Source organism: Lampetra planeri, chromosome 22 (assembly GCF_965212315.1).
Source record: "Lampetra planeri chromosome 22, kcLamPlan1.2.h2, whole genome shotgun sequence".
In the NCBI taxonomy this organism is placed as follows: Eukaryota; Metazoa; Chordata; class Hyperoartia; order Petromyzontiformes; family Petromyzontidae; genus Lampetra; species Lampetra planeri.
In genome coordinates, this window is record NC_136128.1 from 2,651,453 (window position 1) to 2,665,304 (window position 13,852).

The 13,852-nt window shown below is 54.1% G+C and overlaps 1 protein-coding gene across 1 annotated transcript in view; it reads left to right on the forward strand.

Moving 5' to 3' along the window:
- Window positions 1-13,852, forward strand: part of LOC144724931 (laminin subunit alpha-5-like) — a 218,783-nt gene that overhangs the window by 189,193 nt on the left and 15,738 nt on the right. Inside the window, 10 exon segments of the mRNA XM_078604249.1 lie at window positions 337-471; window positions 1,077-1,210; window positions 2,138-2,311; window positions 3,224-3,380; window positions 4,242-4,426; window positions 4,883-5,084; window positions 5,455-5,613; window positions 8,679-8,838; window positions 9,737-9,870; window positions 12,636-12,729. Coding sequence (XP_078460375.1) covers window positions 337-471; window positions 1,077-1,210; window positions 2,138-2,311; window positions 3,224-3,380; window positions 4,242-4,426; window positions 4,883-5,084; window positions 5,455-5,613; window positions 8,679-8,838; window positions 9,737-9,870; window positions 12,636-12,729 — 1,534 coding nt within the window.

Below are 13,852 nucleotides of genomic sequence, written 5' to 3' on the forward strand. Positions count from 1 at the left end.
ATTAACCCACCACCACCCGACACGGCCAATTAGTAAGGTTTGTCACGTGAACAAAACGTGCCAATTAGTGACGACTTCAGCAGACTTGGTTTTGTTGTTTTGAGAGTAAACCCGCAACGTTTACAATTCGAGTATTGTGACGTTTTCCCTGGCAATTACAACAACCAGCGTCGTCGGGCGATTAGCCAGATCCAACCCAAAAACCTTCACGATGCTTGCGTCATGCATCCCTCGCGTGTAACCCAGACGCTCGACTTGCAATCGCGCTCCCCGAGGTCTCGCCGCTGGCCCCGTGGCCTCTCAAGCGCTCGCACCCCCTCTGACCTCGGTGTGCAGGTGTCGCGCAAGGCCTACCTGGCGGGCGATGGGTTCATGTCCCTGGCCGTCAAGGAGCCCTACCCCGTACTGGAGACGGGGCTCACGTTCCGCACCATGCAGCCCAGCGGCCTGCTTTTCTACTACTCCTTGCAGGTAGTGGCCCGGCCTGAAGCCGGCCACACCGCCCACCCCAGTATCAACGGTCGGTGACTCATGTCACGTGTGATGCGCGGTGGCGGTGGTTGTGGTGGTGCGGTTGGGAGAGACTCACGGGGCAGCCCTCCATCGTGCAGCTTCTGCTGTGTGTGTGTGCGAGCGAGCAGCCTGGGCACCAGGCCCTTGACGCTGCTCACATCCCCCATCCATGTCCAAGTGAAGCAAGTTCCCCTTCTTGGTCACTGCAAAAAAAAAAGTTCCCCCATACAGCCTTTAACAGACTGTTACCCAGGCTCATCGAGAGTTGACTGTGTGGGAGTGGTGCATCGTGGTGAGTGGTAGTGTGGTGCTGGTGACCCACCCCTTCGTGTGCCATGCCGACCTTCACAGGTGCTCGCGAACAGCACTTGCCCCAACAGTCTGTTAAGGCCACATGGGGGATCTTCGTTTGTATGTGTGTGTCTGTGTGTGTGTGTCTGTGTGTGTCTGTGTGTGTGTGTGTGTGTCTGTGTGTGTGTGTCTGTGTGTGTGTGTCTGTGTGTGTGTGTCTGTGTGTGTGTGTCTGTGTGTGTGTGTCTGTGTGTGTGTCTGTGTGTGTGCAGGGTGAAATTCTGTCCGTCTCCCTCAAAGAGGGGGCGGTGGTCCTGAAGACGAAGGAGGACACCCTGCGGACCATGAGCGCCGGATACAACGACGGCTCCAACCACTACCTTTTCGCTCTGCGCAACTCCTCCAGGTGCCATCTCGGCCTGCCCCGTCTCGGCCGTACGAACGTGTAATTTCCGTATTGCCACCGCAGGCTCTGGCTTGTCAGAAGAGACAAGCTCGATGCGCGTGCCCCCCCCCCTGAGCATGCTGCGTGTGTTCGTGCGGCTTCGTCGTTCTTTCTGCGTGTGTGCGTCTGTGTCCATGCATGTGTCTGTGTGTGTGCCTGCGTGTGGGGCGGTTCCGTAGCAGGTTTGCGCACCGCGCTATGAACTTGGTGACCCGAGTTTTGATTCCTGCTCACGGCCAACGCCGGTGGCGAACATCTGAACCGGCCCTCGTGCCTCCCCTAGGTTTACTCGGCCTTAAATAAGTACCCGGTGCGATATGCAAAACACCGACACTTGGGGGATACAAAAGCGGAGCGGCGTGGCGCTGGCCACGGCGCTCCACACGGCCCCTTCGTCGAAGCCTCTATTGGCGCTCGCCCAGCAGCGCTTGCTCCATCTGGGGATCGACGCGGTTCAGTCGCCGCCCCGCGGGACTTCTGAGGAGGGCAGCTACATCAGGCAGCGCGTATCGGCTCCCTCCACTCTCGCCCCTTATGGCTTATTACCCCCCCCCTCTCACCCGCCTGTATAACAGGCGACGCTCCCACTCGTAGTCCCCGCGCGTGTGGGGCGGTGAGTCCGCGGAGTTGTGTTGTGACCCCCCTCCCCCACGTTGACCACGGGGTCTGTGCTTTGGGCTCTTGTTGTTTTGTTCCAAAAAAACCAAACAAACGAAGCAGCCACTTGCTCCAGCAGTCTCCGTTCCGGGCCACAGAGGTTTGCCCGTTTCGCCTTCACGAGCGTCGTCAGCGGTCCCCGGTAGCGGGCTGCACGGTGTCAGGTGCGGGGGGGGGGGGTGTGTGTGGTTGGTGGAGGTGCGACCGTCGCTCTCGTCTCTCCGCGTGCAGCCTGCGCCTGGTGCTGGACGACGTGGACGCGAGCGACAGTGCGGCGCCCTCCATGCGCCCCGCCGGCCGGGAGGCTCAGCCCGGACGCCTCTTCGTGGGTGGGGTCCCCGACGCGCCGCCCCCGCTCGGCTTTGACAACTTCTCCGGCTGCATCAGCGACGTCTTCATACGTCGGTGTGCGGGGGGGGGGGGTCACCCTTCGACGGCCCCGTTGCGCGCGTGTAGTCGTCGTGGATGCGTGCGCATGAGTGGGGAGCCGTTGGTGCAGTGGTTGGCGCTACGCTGCGATACGAACCCAGGGACCCAAGTTTGATTTCCGCTCACGGCCAATACCGGTGACTATGAACCGGACCTGGGCCTCCCCTAGGATTACTCGGCCTCAAATGAGTACCTGGTGCGGTGTGTAAACATCGCCACTGGGGAGACAAAGGCGGTCGGGCACGGCGCTGGCCACCCACCCTCTCGTGTGCCGTTCTGGCCTTCATAGTTGTTTGCTAACAGAACTTGCTCCAAAAAGTCTGTTATGTCTATACAGGGGATCTTTGTCTTTGGAGCGGTAGTGGAGCGGTTATTGCGCTGCACTACCCTGGCAACCCGAATTCGAGTCCCGCTCACAGCCACCAACACCAGTGACGATGATCTGAACCTATCCTGGGCCTCCCCTAGGTTGACTAAGCCTCAAATGCGTAGTTGGTGTGATGTTTAAACACAGCCACCAGGGAGTCAAAGGCGGCTTTAATAGGTGCTCGCTAACAGCCCTCGCCTCCACAACTTGTGGAGGATCTGCCTTGTGTTTGTTGTGGGAGTGGCGGGGCAGCGGTTAGCCGACCGAGTTGCATTCGATTCCCATCCACGCCGCTGTTCTATATTCAAAGTGCAACGACTGCAGACCCTCGTCCGAGATCAGCATCCATGTTTTGAGACGAATGACGTCATGCAGTGTAATGATGATGTCGTGCTGCAGTGCAACGGTGTAATACCCACGTCATGTTTACTTCCTTAACAGCCGCTTGGTATGTTGTGAACGCGCGTGCTGTGACCCCCCCCCCCCCAACCTCCTCCCCCCCGCCACGCGTGCGCTCCCAGGCCCGGCCGGGACGTGGTGGTGCAGGACCTGCAGCTGCTGACCAAGGTGCAGGTGTCGCTGGAGAGCTGCCCCGACGAGCAGCGGCCGCCCGCAGCGCTCACTCTGGCCGCGTCGTCCCGAAGCAGCGCCCAGCGACAGCGCGCGCCCAGACTCCGCGTACGGGCAGCGCCGCGTGGCTATCGTACATAGTCATCGTCGCCAACATCATCATCAATATCATTGTCGTCGTCAATATCATCTTCGTCTTAAACAAAATCGTCGCCGTTGCCATCATCAGAGATGGGCCCTCGCTATAAAAGTCTGGAATTTCCACAACTGTTTCGGATCCATCCACAGATATTATCCACCTCCACCATTGCTCACTTGAGCAGATTCACACTTGGGTTAGACTTATGCTGGTAATTTAGTACGGCAATAGAATACAAATCTTTATTCATATCGCGAATGCATCGGACTGCATCTCAGGATGCGCAACAGATATAGCGCCGTTGTTCATTTTCTTGAAGCGGTCATTCAAAGATCTCTTTGTGAGTCTATGGGTCTCTGAGCATGGGGGTCTCAAACAAACCAAATCCTGTGTCTGAAGGAAGGGGCCTAAACAGAGACAGAATGTGTGGTCGGTGGTGATCATGTGACCGGTGGTGACCATGTGACCGGTGGTGACCATGTGACAGGTGGTGACCACGTGACTGGTGGTGACCATGTGACAGGTGGTGACCATGTGACTGGTGGTGACCATGTGACCAGTGTTGACCATGTGACCGGTGGTGACCACGTGACCGGTGTTGACCATGTGACCGGTGGTGACCACGTGACCAGTATTGACCATGTGACCGATGTTGACCATGTGACCGATGTTGACCACGTGACTGGTGGTGACCACGTGACCGGTGGTGATCCCGTAACCAGTGTTGACCACGTGACCGGTGGTGACCACGTGACCGGTGTTGACCACGTGACCGGTGGTGATCCCGTAACCGGTGTTGACCACGTGACTGGTGGTGACCGCGTGCCCAGGGTTCGTCAGCGCGGCACCTGAGGCCCGTGCAGGACGGCGTGCCGGCGTGGCCCGGCGAGGGCGGCTGTGCGGGGCCGCGGGGGGGCTCCAGCGGGGGCAACGGCGATGACGCGGGGCTGCTCTTTGGGGGCGCCAAGGAGAGCCGCGCCGAGTTCGCGCTCCCCACGCCCACGCTCGCCAAAGTGTAAGTCGCTCGCGACGCTGCGGGCGGGACACACAGGCGGGGTGCGGGGGCGGGGGCAACGGTGCCGAGCCGCGCACGACCGCCTCTCGTGGGGGAAACGCACGTGCGGCGCGATTCCACCGCAGCGGACCAAATGTGGAAATGTACGTAGGTGTGTAGAACTCGTTTGGCACCGTACATAGCCACCCGTGCTTTTGGGAGGTGCCAACAAACTAACCACAAGAAGCTGTTCTAAAGGAATGCGTTTTAGATCTACGTGGGTGAGTGTGGATGTGGGAGTTTGTACGTGGGAGTGTGTGGGAGTGTGTGTGTGTGTGTGTACGTGGGAGTGTGTGTGTGTGTAAGCGGGTCACTTCTGAAAAAGAGCTGTATCGCTCAGTAGGCCTCACCTGGTCAAATAAAATCGGTGTAGTCTTCGTGTGTGAGCATCGTTGTCCGTGCCCTCAATGCGCCCAGGCACCTCTCGCTGGAGCTGAAGACCGACGCCAGCAATGGGCTGCTCGTGTACGCGTCCAGCGGCGGGGACGACGACGGGCGGCACCTGGACGTGCACCTGGCCCACGGGCACCTCCACTTAACCGTCGGCAGCAGCAGCAAACGGGGCCACAGGCTCAAGCTGAAGAGCCCGAAGAAGGTCAACGACGGCCAGTGGCACTCGGTGCGTGGCCGTGATGGGTCCCGTGATGGGTCCGCGATGAGTTTCTGCGGCCTTGGCCGTGCTCGTCGACTTGCTCGGGGAGGCGCAGCCCACGTTCCAGCAGCTGCTGATGGCGAATGCAGTCCGTTGTCATTTGCAGATGTTACACATCGGAGCTCATTACTTAAATCGGTCGAAAAATCTCTCTTCTTGCCGTACAGACGAAGCAAGCGGCGTAGTGGGGGAGCCCTGTGGGCCTCGATGCTCATAGTGATCTGGACATCACTTTAGATGTGGCATCGAGATGCGCCCCGGTTGTGTTTGCACCGCAGAGGTGGCAACCCCCCGACGTGACGTTGCCCGCCGGTCCGTCGCTCTCCGTGTCGCGTAGGTGGAGGTGGTGGTGGGCCCCGAGGCTCGCGGGGAGCTGATCGTGGATGGCTCGGCGGCGAAGGCCGCCCCGGCACGCCGCGGGGGCCCGGAGCTCGGCCTGCGCTCCCCGCTCTACCTGGGCGGCGTCGCCAGCGGCGTGGGCCGGCGACACCTGCAGGTAGAAAGCCGCCCACGTTCGTCGCGCCGCGTCGGGGCGTTTCGCCCGATTCGAGAGATTAATTCCGAGTCGTGTTGCGATTTGTGCCGTCGGCATCGCTCCGTGAGACGGTGCCAGCGACGCTCCGGGGCTGTGTCAAATGCCGCGGCTCGCCTGAGAGTTGCAAAACGGAAATCTTATCTGATAATGTTCCCGATACGAGATGGGTTACATTGGTGACCCATCAAACGACAAGATTACAGTGGTACCTCGGTATACGTCGTTAATTCGTTCCAGAATGTAGGACTCAGGGGCAGTTTCTTCATTAGGGCGATTGGGCGACGCACCACCAATGTCATTCAACCACAGAGTCACGCTAGCCGTCACTGTGCCTCTGGATTTAGTCCAATCAGCGTCATGTCACGTTCTGTGGAGTACCGCCTCTTTTTGGGCGATTTCACTCCGGCTGAGAATCGCCCCGAGTGGCCCCATAGACTTATATTCAAAGATGTTTTTTTTCGAACGGGGGGCACTGCAATGCATTCTCTATGGCTTCCGGTAGGGCTCGCACTAACGTGCTTACGTCATCATACGTAAGCACGTTTCATCCAACAATATAATTTGTCGTCACCTAGTGGAATCTTTAATAAAAGAAACTTGAGTGGATTGTATTAATAGTGAGTATAGAAACAAACAAGATGTATTGTAAGAGTCACTTTATTTTTCATTATTATTAAAGAAGTGAAGTTGCCTTTACATGCTTAAGCTGTTAATTTATCCATTGCATGGGTGGACCTTATCCTTATCAATCATCCAGACATTTGCCCCCCCTGAGAGATTTTGCAGGAGCCGCCACTGGTAGGACTTATACCGAAAACGACGTATACCAAACGAATTTTTCCCATAAGAAATAAAGGGAAAGGAAATAATCCGTTCCAGAGTATAAGAAATTATATTTTAGATGGCGTATACATTAATGGGGTTGTATAAAATAATTTAGGCACTACTTATTACTAAAATGCATACATAAATTTTAATAAATGCATTAATTAAAATAAATTGAAATACAAATATAATGTAACATCACTTTACCTTGCTGAGAGGAGTTGATAGCCTGCGAGGATGGTGGTGAGGAAGGGGAGGAGGAGGAGATGTAATTTTTTGCAAGGAGAGTCCCCTTCCATTAAAACTTCAGGAAGCTGAAATCATACTTTTCTATGATCTCTTTTTCACGTCAATAGCGATCCTAACCATTTTCTTTGTAGCTTGGCTTTTCTCACAAACCTTCTTAGGACCCATCTTGAATAAATTCGCAAAAAACACGTCAAAATTCACAGAGAGTTATAGCAAGGGTTTGTGCACTGAACGAGATCTACAGGCAGACTGAGGAGTGGCGCTTTGTTTCAGTCCTGAACGGGGTCGACGCGGGTACGCGGTGACTCATCCCGACCCATACAAGTTCTAGCAAGCGCGTCGTATCCCAAAGCAAGACGTCATATCCCGAGACATTTTTTTCTCGTCAAAAACACGACGTATATAAAATTCGACATATTCCAAAGCGGTCGTATCCCGAGGTGTGACTGTATTTACAAAACCATGCCTGCTCATCTTGTTGGCCCGCCCCTACTGGACATCTTTGAAAAAGAGCCTCATAACTCATCACATTCCTCCTGCAGCCTAAATAAATGTCTGCTTCTGATCTACAAGGGTCTGTACCAATCTGCTCCGTCATATCTTGCTGAGCAGTGCACAGCGCCGGCCTCAACAGGACCCCAAATCGACGCTGTCTATGATCCACAACCCACGGTTACCCTGCTGCTCCTGTCCCTGCTGCTCCTGCTGCTGCTACTGCTGCTCCTGCTGCTGCTACTGCTGCTACTGCTGCTGTTGCTACTCCTGCTATTGCTGCTGCTGCTACTGCTGCTACTGCTGCTACTGCTGCTGTTGCTACTCCTGCTATTGCTGCTGCTCCTGTTCCTGCTGCTGCTGATGCTTCGGTTCCTGCTGCTACCCTTGCTGCTGCTGCTCCTGCTGCTGCTGCTACTGCTGCTGTTCCCGCCCGCAAGCGTTGTGCGGCGATGCGGCCAGCGCAGTTTCACCGGGGGTCTCCAAACCCGAGGAGCTGGAGGCGGTCGCCTGTGGGAGATGTTCCACATCCATGCTTGAGTCTCAGCAGGTTTTGCTCGACACTTAAAACATTCAGACGCTGTCTCCCCGACAGACCTGGTCTTCACCTGAGGACGGCTGCTTGCATTGTGGCCGAAACGTCGTGAGAATTATTTGATAACGTTTTATTTTATTATTTTATTATTTCCATTTTATGTGACTTTACCGAAAGAACCAAGAAGATGAATCCCTGCAGTCACAAAAGCTTTCAATCGAAACTTAAAACAGCCTTGCTATTCCACAGAGCTATCACTGTGTGAGCAGCGCGCAATCCCGATGGACCGGACTCGTGAGAGCGCGCCATCGCGAGCGTTCACACTCGTTGACAGACTTATTCGTATCTCTCGCAAAGCCAAGCACCGCCCCATACTAGAGAATATTCCGCGGAAGCGGATGAGCTCGTTCTGAGACCCTTTATTACAAAGAATAAGGGGCAGCATTTTTCCACCCGCCCTTCTTCGTGAGAATTATATTAAGTTCCAGAAGGCCATGATGCAGCTGATGAGATGTGTACAAATCGCTTTAAAAAAATGTTACATCGAGGAACAAATATACGTGAAGGATGAATTGTCTGCTTATTTATCTTCGTTATGTTCTCCGCAATGGCGCGCAAAGTTATGTTATGTAAATAGAGAGAGATCACGTGTTCAGGCGTCCCTTCAGTGCTTAGAGGCCAAGTCAATGCTGGTGTTTGGTATTGTTTGTAGCTCTGTTTTGCGCTCGTAATGCATTCGTTTCCTGTCGTACATTTGCGTGTTCCGTGTTCGTAAGGCACTCGATCCGCGTCATGCACCAGCGAGCGCTGGTCACTGCTACGTGGCGCTGACGGTAGCCACGCGGGCCGAGAAGGAGGAGCACCGTTCTAACGGGAGGCGTCGCGCGCCCCGGGTGTGCCGTCACCGCCCCCCCCCCCACCGCAGGGCCGCTGGAGGGCCGGGCTGCGTGGCTGCGTGCGCGGGGTCCGGCTCAACGGAGCGCCCCTGGGGGAGCCAGCGCGCCGCTTCGCCGTGACGACCTGCACCTCCGCGCCCACGACGCCCGGCGTGTTCTTCTCGCACGAAGGCGGCCACGTGCTGCTGGGTGAGAGAGCCGTGCCGGCATTGCCCCCCCCCCCCGCTCCCTCGCCCTCAACCTAGCATCGAATAAGCCGTGTAAACGCACGTTTCTAAATGTGGAGGAGAAAAACCATGCTTGCCCCGTATGGTGCAAAAAAAGTTCAACGTACATACACACCTCGCAACGACGTGACGCAGCACGGCGAGCCCCACGCGGGTGTCGTCGTGCTGCCGCGTCGCCGCGTCACGACGTGCAGCGGTGTCGTTATCTTGCAAATATTTACAGTTTTTTTTTTACGTTTCACTTCTTGACAAGGTAAATTATGAAACGCCGCTGTGAACCTGGCATCCGCGAGATCAATTCACGGCCGTGGCCACCGCGCTACGAAGCCGGCATCGAAAGTTGAATTCCTGGCCATGTCTAACGTTAGAGGAGAGTGATATGGGATTACAGAACTGGTTTGGGGCCTCCCCTAGGTTGGCTCTGCCTTAAACGAGCACCCAGTGCGGTGCGTACATCAGCGCTGGAAATGCAAAGGCGGTCGTGCGTGGCTCTGGCCACATCCTTGTTGTGTGCTGTGACAGCGTTTATAGAAGCTCAATAACAGCGCTCGCCCTAACAGTTGTTGGTATCACTGCACTTTTTGGCCACCCATAGAACGGAGACAGTCACCGCATCGCGCACGTTCAGATGCACTTCTGCGGCCGTCTGGAATGCTCCTCCTTCCGATATTAGGAAGCCACTGGAGCTGTGCACTTTTAAATCATCATCTAGATTGACAAACTCATTTCTTTAGAACTGCTTTTTGTGTAAAGTTTGTCATCTTTCCCGCGCACCTCCGATTAGCGCGGTTGGCTACGTAGGCGTGCGAAAGAAGTTCACCACACACACACTTACTCCCCTGACCCCTGTGGCACTGCAGACGAGGCCGTGGAGGTGGCGTCGAAGCTGGATCTGGCGCTGGAGGTCCGGCCGCACCACCCCTCGGGGCAGCTGCTGCACCTGGGTCGCCCGGGCGCCACGCGATACCTCGCCCTCTACCTTCACGGTGGCCAGGTAAGCGGCCGTGGCGCACGGACTCCAGCGGAGACGCGGCACGGCAACGGCCGCTGTCACATTCCCACGATTGATCCTTGCCCCACCGTCCCGGGCCATATGTTGTAGCCCTTTGCCAATCAGCTGCTGGAAGGAGACCTTCCCATGGCGGGGGCGCCACGGTGGCGAGATGTTAACTACCTCGCCTGGTATACAGGAGGTCGTGGGTTCCATCCCGACCCTGATGCCTGTTGTATATTTGGAGTTTGCGTGTTCTCTCTCTCTCTCCCCGTGGTCGCTGGGATTTTCCCCTCCACATTTTTAATCAACGTGCGTTTAGAGTATTTTAGCTGCTATACATTTCCACGTGATAAGCCGCTTCGTTGAGCTATCATTTGGGGCCAGATCGTTTCTGAAAAAGAGCTACATAGCTCAGTGGGCCATACCTGGTGAAATAAAAATAGTTGATAGTTTAGTTTTTTAGTCGTGGGGGTTGTATGACCATACTTCACCATCCTCGTCATTGTAGGTTGGTGAAGTGGTGAAGCCCAGGACTGTTTTAGGCATCACTCACCACCGGTGTTAGCCGTGGTCGCCCGGTTAAAGGCGCGGCGCGCTAACCACTGCACCACCACTCCACCTCTGTTGTATACCAGTGACATACGCCTTTTAATTATCCACATAAACCTCAGGGGAGGCTCCAGCATTGTGTTGTATGGCCAGTATCCATTACGAGTTTGGCTTCATGTTGGAAGAAACTGGAGTAGCTGGACAAAACCCACGCATACGAAGGGATGCAATTCACTCACTCCACTGCCACCTCCTGGCTCCTCTTGCAGCCCAGTGAGCTGGGGAGTTTCACAATTTTGTTGGAGCCACCAAACCCTTTGCCCCCCCCCTCCTCCAAGTGCTTAGATCGTAGGCGTGCGACAAAACACCTCGCATATGACTCGACCCTTTCGATATTTTACTAGGTTATTTAATTTTAGTGTGTCCTTCTCCTGATTTTCAGGCTTGCTTGCCGTGCCATCGCATTCGCAGCACCACGTCTGTTGACCACTCATTGATATGCTAATTTTTTCTCTAACCCTCCTCCCTCTCTCTGCCTCCGCCCCCCCCTCTGTCCATTTAAGGCCACCACACAGAGACGATCACCCCTCTCTGTTACCTGTGTTGCTCTCGCTATGTATCTTGGTGATATCTGTCTGCTAATATGTCTGTCTATAGTTTTCTGGTTAGATTTTATGTCGCTATTTCATTATACCTGATGATGATTGCTTGTGTTGCAATCGAAACGTCGTATTCTATTATTTAATTTAATTTATTATTTTATCTTTAGACGTGACTTAACCGAAAGAAACAAATAATAATTCCTGCAGTCACGAAAGTTCTAAAATTAAGATTGAACCACTTCTACGGGGAAGTTTTAAGCTTATCTTTTTTCTCTCTCTCTGGCGACTTGTTTTCTCTGCCTGTGTCCTCTCTTTAGATTGTTCACACTTAAATTCTAACTTAGCAATCTTTGAAATACGTAATCAACCAGGCTATGCGTTAATTGTGTGTTGACCGACCCTCTGTGTTGTATTACATTACATTTCGATATTTTACTAGGTTATTTAATTTTAGTGTGTCCTTCTCCTGATTTTCAGGCTTGCTTGCCGTGCCATCGCATTCGCAGCACCACGTCTGTTGACCACTCATTGATATGCTAATTTCTTCTCTAACCCTCCTCCCTCTCTCTGCCTCCGCCCCCCCCTCTGTCCATTTAAGGCCACCACACAGAGACGATCACCCCTCTCTGTTACCTGTGTTGCTCTCGCTATGTATCTTGGTGATATCTGTCTGCTAATATGTCTGTCTATAGTTTTCTGGTTAGATTTTATGTCGCTATTTCATTATACCTGATGATGATTGCTTGTGTTGCAATCGAAACGTCGTATTCTATTATTTAATTTAATTTATTATTTTATCTTTAGACGTGACTTAACCGAAAGAAACAAATAATAATTCCTGCAGTCACGAAAGTTCTAAAATTAAGATTGACTCGACCCTGCAGTCCACTTCGCTTGGAGAAACGGATGAGTTGTTGAATGATATATACCGACGTGAGATGGCACCTCCGATTAACACGTGCGGCTACGTACGGAGCAAAAGCGGTTCATCGTGCATATGTGCACGTATGTTTGCCACGAAACATTACGGGGGGAACACAATGCCAGAGTTTGGTTGTGCATGTGCGATGTTGGTACCTTGCACGACGATCCCAACAACCTGGGGTTGGGTCTCGGCCACGGACTATCCTCTCAGTGTGAGGCGTTACCACGAGCCTGACCTTGGGTTCCTATTGCTGACGCAGCGATATGTGAATGCGGCCACTGGAGAGATGAAGGCGGCAGGACGTGGGTTTCGGCCACACCATCCCAGCCCGTGCCGGGGCCGGCTCTAGTTTGATGCCGTGGGGACCGGCGGTTGTAGCGATTAGCGCGCTGCGCTACGAACCCAGTGACCCGAGTTCAATTCCTGTTCACGGCCAAAACCAGTGGCGATCACCTCAACCGGTCCTGGGCCTCCTCCCCTAGGTCGACTCGGCCTCAAATGAATACCTGGTGCGGTGTATAGACAACGACCACTGTGGAGACAAAGGCGGTCAGGCCTGGTGCTGGCCACTCACCCCCTCATGTACCGTGCCGGCCTTCATAGGTGCTCGCTAAAGAGCACCCGCCCCAACAGTCTGTTAAGTCGACATGGAGGGATCTTTCTCTTTTGTGCTTGCGTGTCGCTTGCAGGTGACTGTGCTGGCGAACGATGGCGTGGAGGAGTTCTCCGCCACGGTCTCCCCCACGCGCTCGCTGTGCGATGGCCAGTGGCATCGCATCGCAGGTGAGGCGCGGTCGCCGTCCACTGCGACAGCTGCCCCTCTGATGCTCGGCTCCTGCGTCCACCTTCACTTGAACCCTTGAGTGACTTCTTTGTGCCGGGCCAAAGTCACGACCAAGGCAGTCGATTTCACTGGAATAGAAGCTGGCCCGGGCTGCTTAGAGCAGTAGTGTCATGCCATCCTTTCCAAAATCCCATACCTTGTATAATGTTCGTGGAGCAGTTACGTAGTGGTCAGCGCACCGCACTATGAACTTGGCGACCTTAGTTTGATTCCGGGCTACGGCCAACTATCCGTGGCGAGTGACACCTGAACCGGTTCCAGGCCACCTCCCACAGCCCCCTCCATTTACCAACCCACACTTGACCAGCATGGTGAAGTATGGTCAAACAACCCCCATGGCTCACACGGTGTGGGAATGGATCGAGAGAGGGGCTCTACAATTGCGGTGTGCATTATTAGCAGCGTTGTGCATTCTTAGCAGCGGTTGAACTATGGAGGGATTTGTCTCTTCCATAGGAATGTGGAATGTCAGCATTTGAGAACAGCGCCCACCCCCCCATGGCTTTGTAGGACCGTGTTGACGACACCACGATGAACACGCATTGCAGCTTCTAAACTACCACCCAAAGGAGATTAGAATTGTAAAAATAGCAGCCGTGTTTAAGGTTAATTAACTTTCCGACCCGCCCCTCCTGGATATCTTTGAAAAAGAGCTTTATAGCTCATCGGATTCCTCCGATCTAAATAAAGATTCTGATTCTGATCATTTAGATAAAAAAAAAAATTTAATCAAGAGTTCATTGCTGTGCGAGATTGGTTGGGGAGTTCCGCCGGTTAATAATGGCTGCGTCAGAGTGATGAACCACTACCGCTCAGGGCCCGAGTTTGAGTCTTAAGCTTCGGCCTCTTGTGATTAAACCAGGTCCTCAAGTGTGGTGAGTTGTACGTATGTATGTTTAACTCCTTTCACACCGTACGTAGCCAACCGTGCTAATCGGAGTTGATCGTCTCAATCTGGTCACCAATGACTGCGCAAGAACTGCTCGTGATGTCACCTTACTATTTTCTCCCGTCCATTTGACATTGCCCATCTATGTGTAATGCGGGCGAAAGCGACCTTCC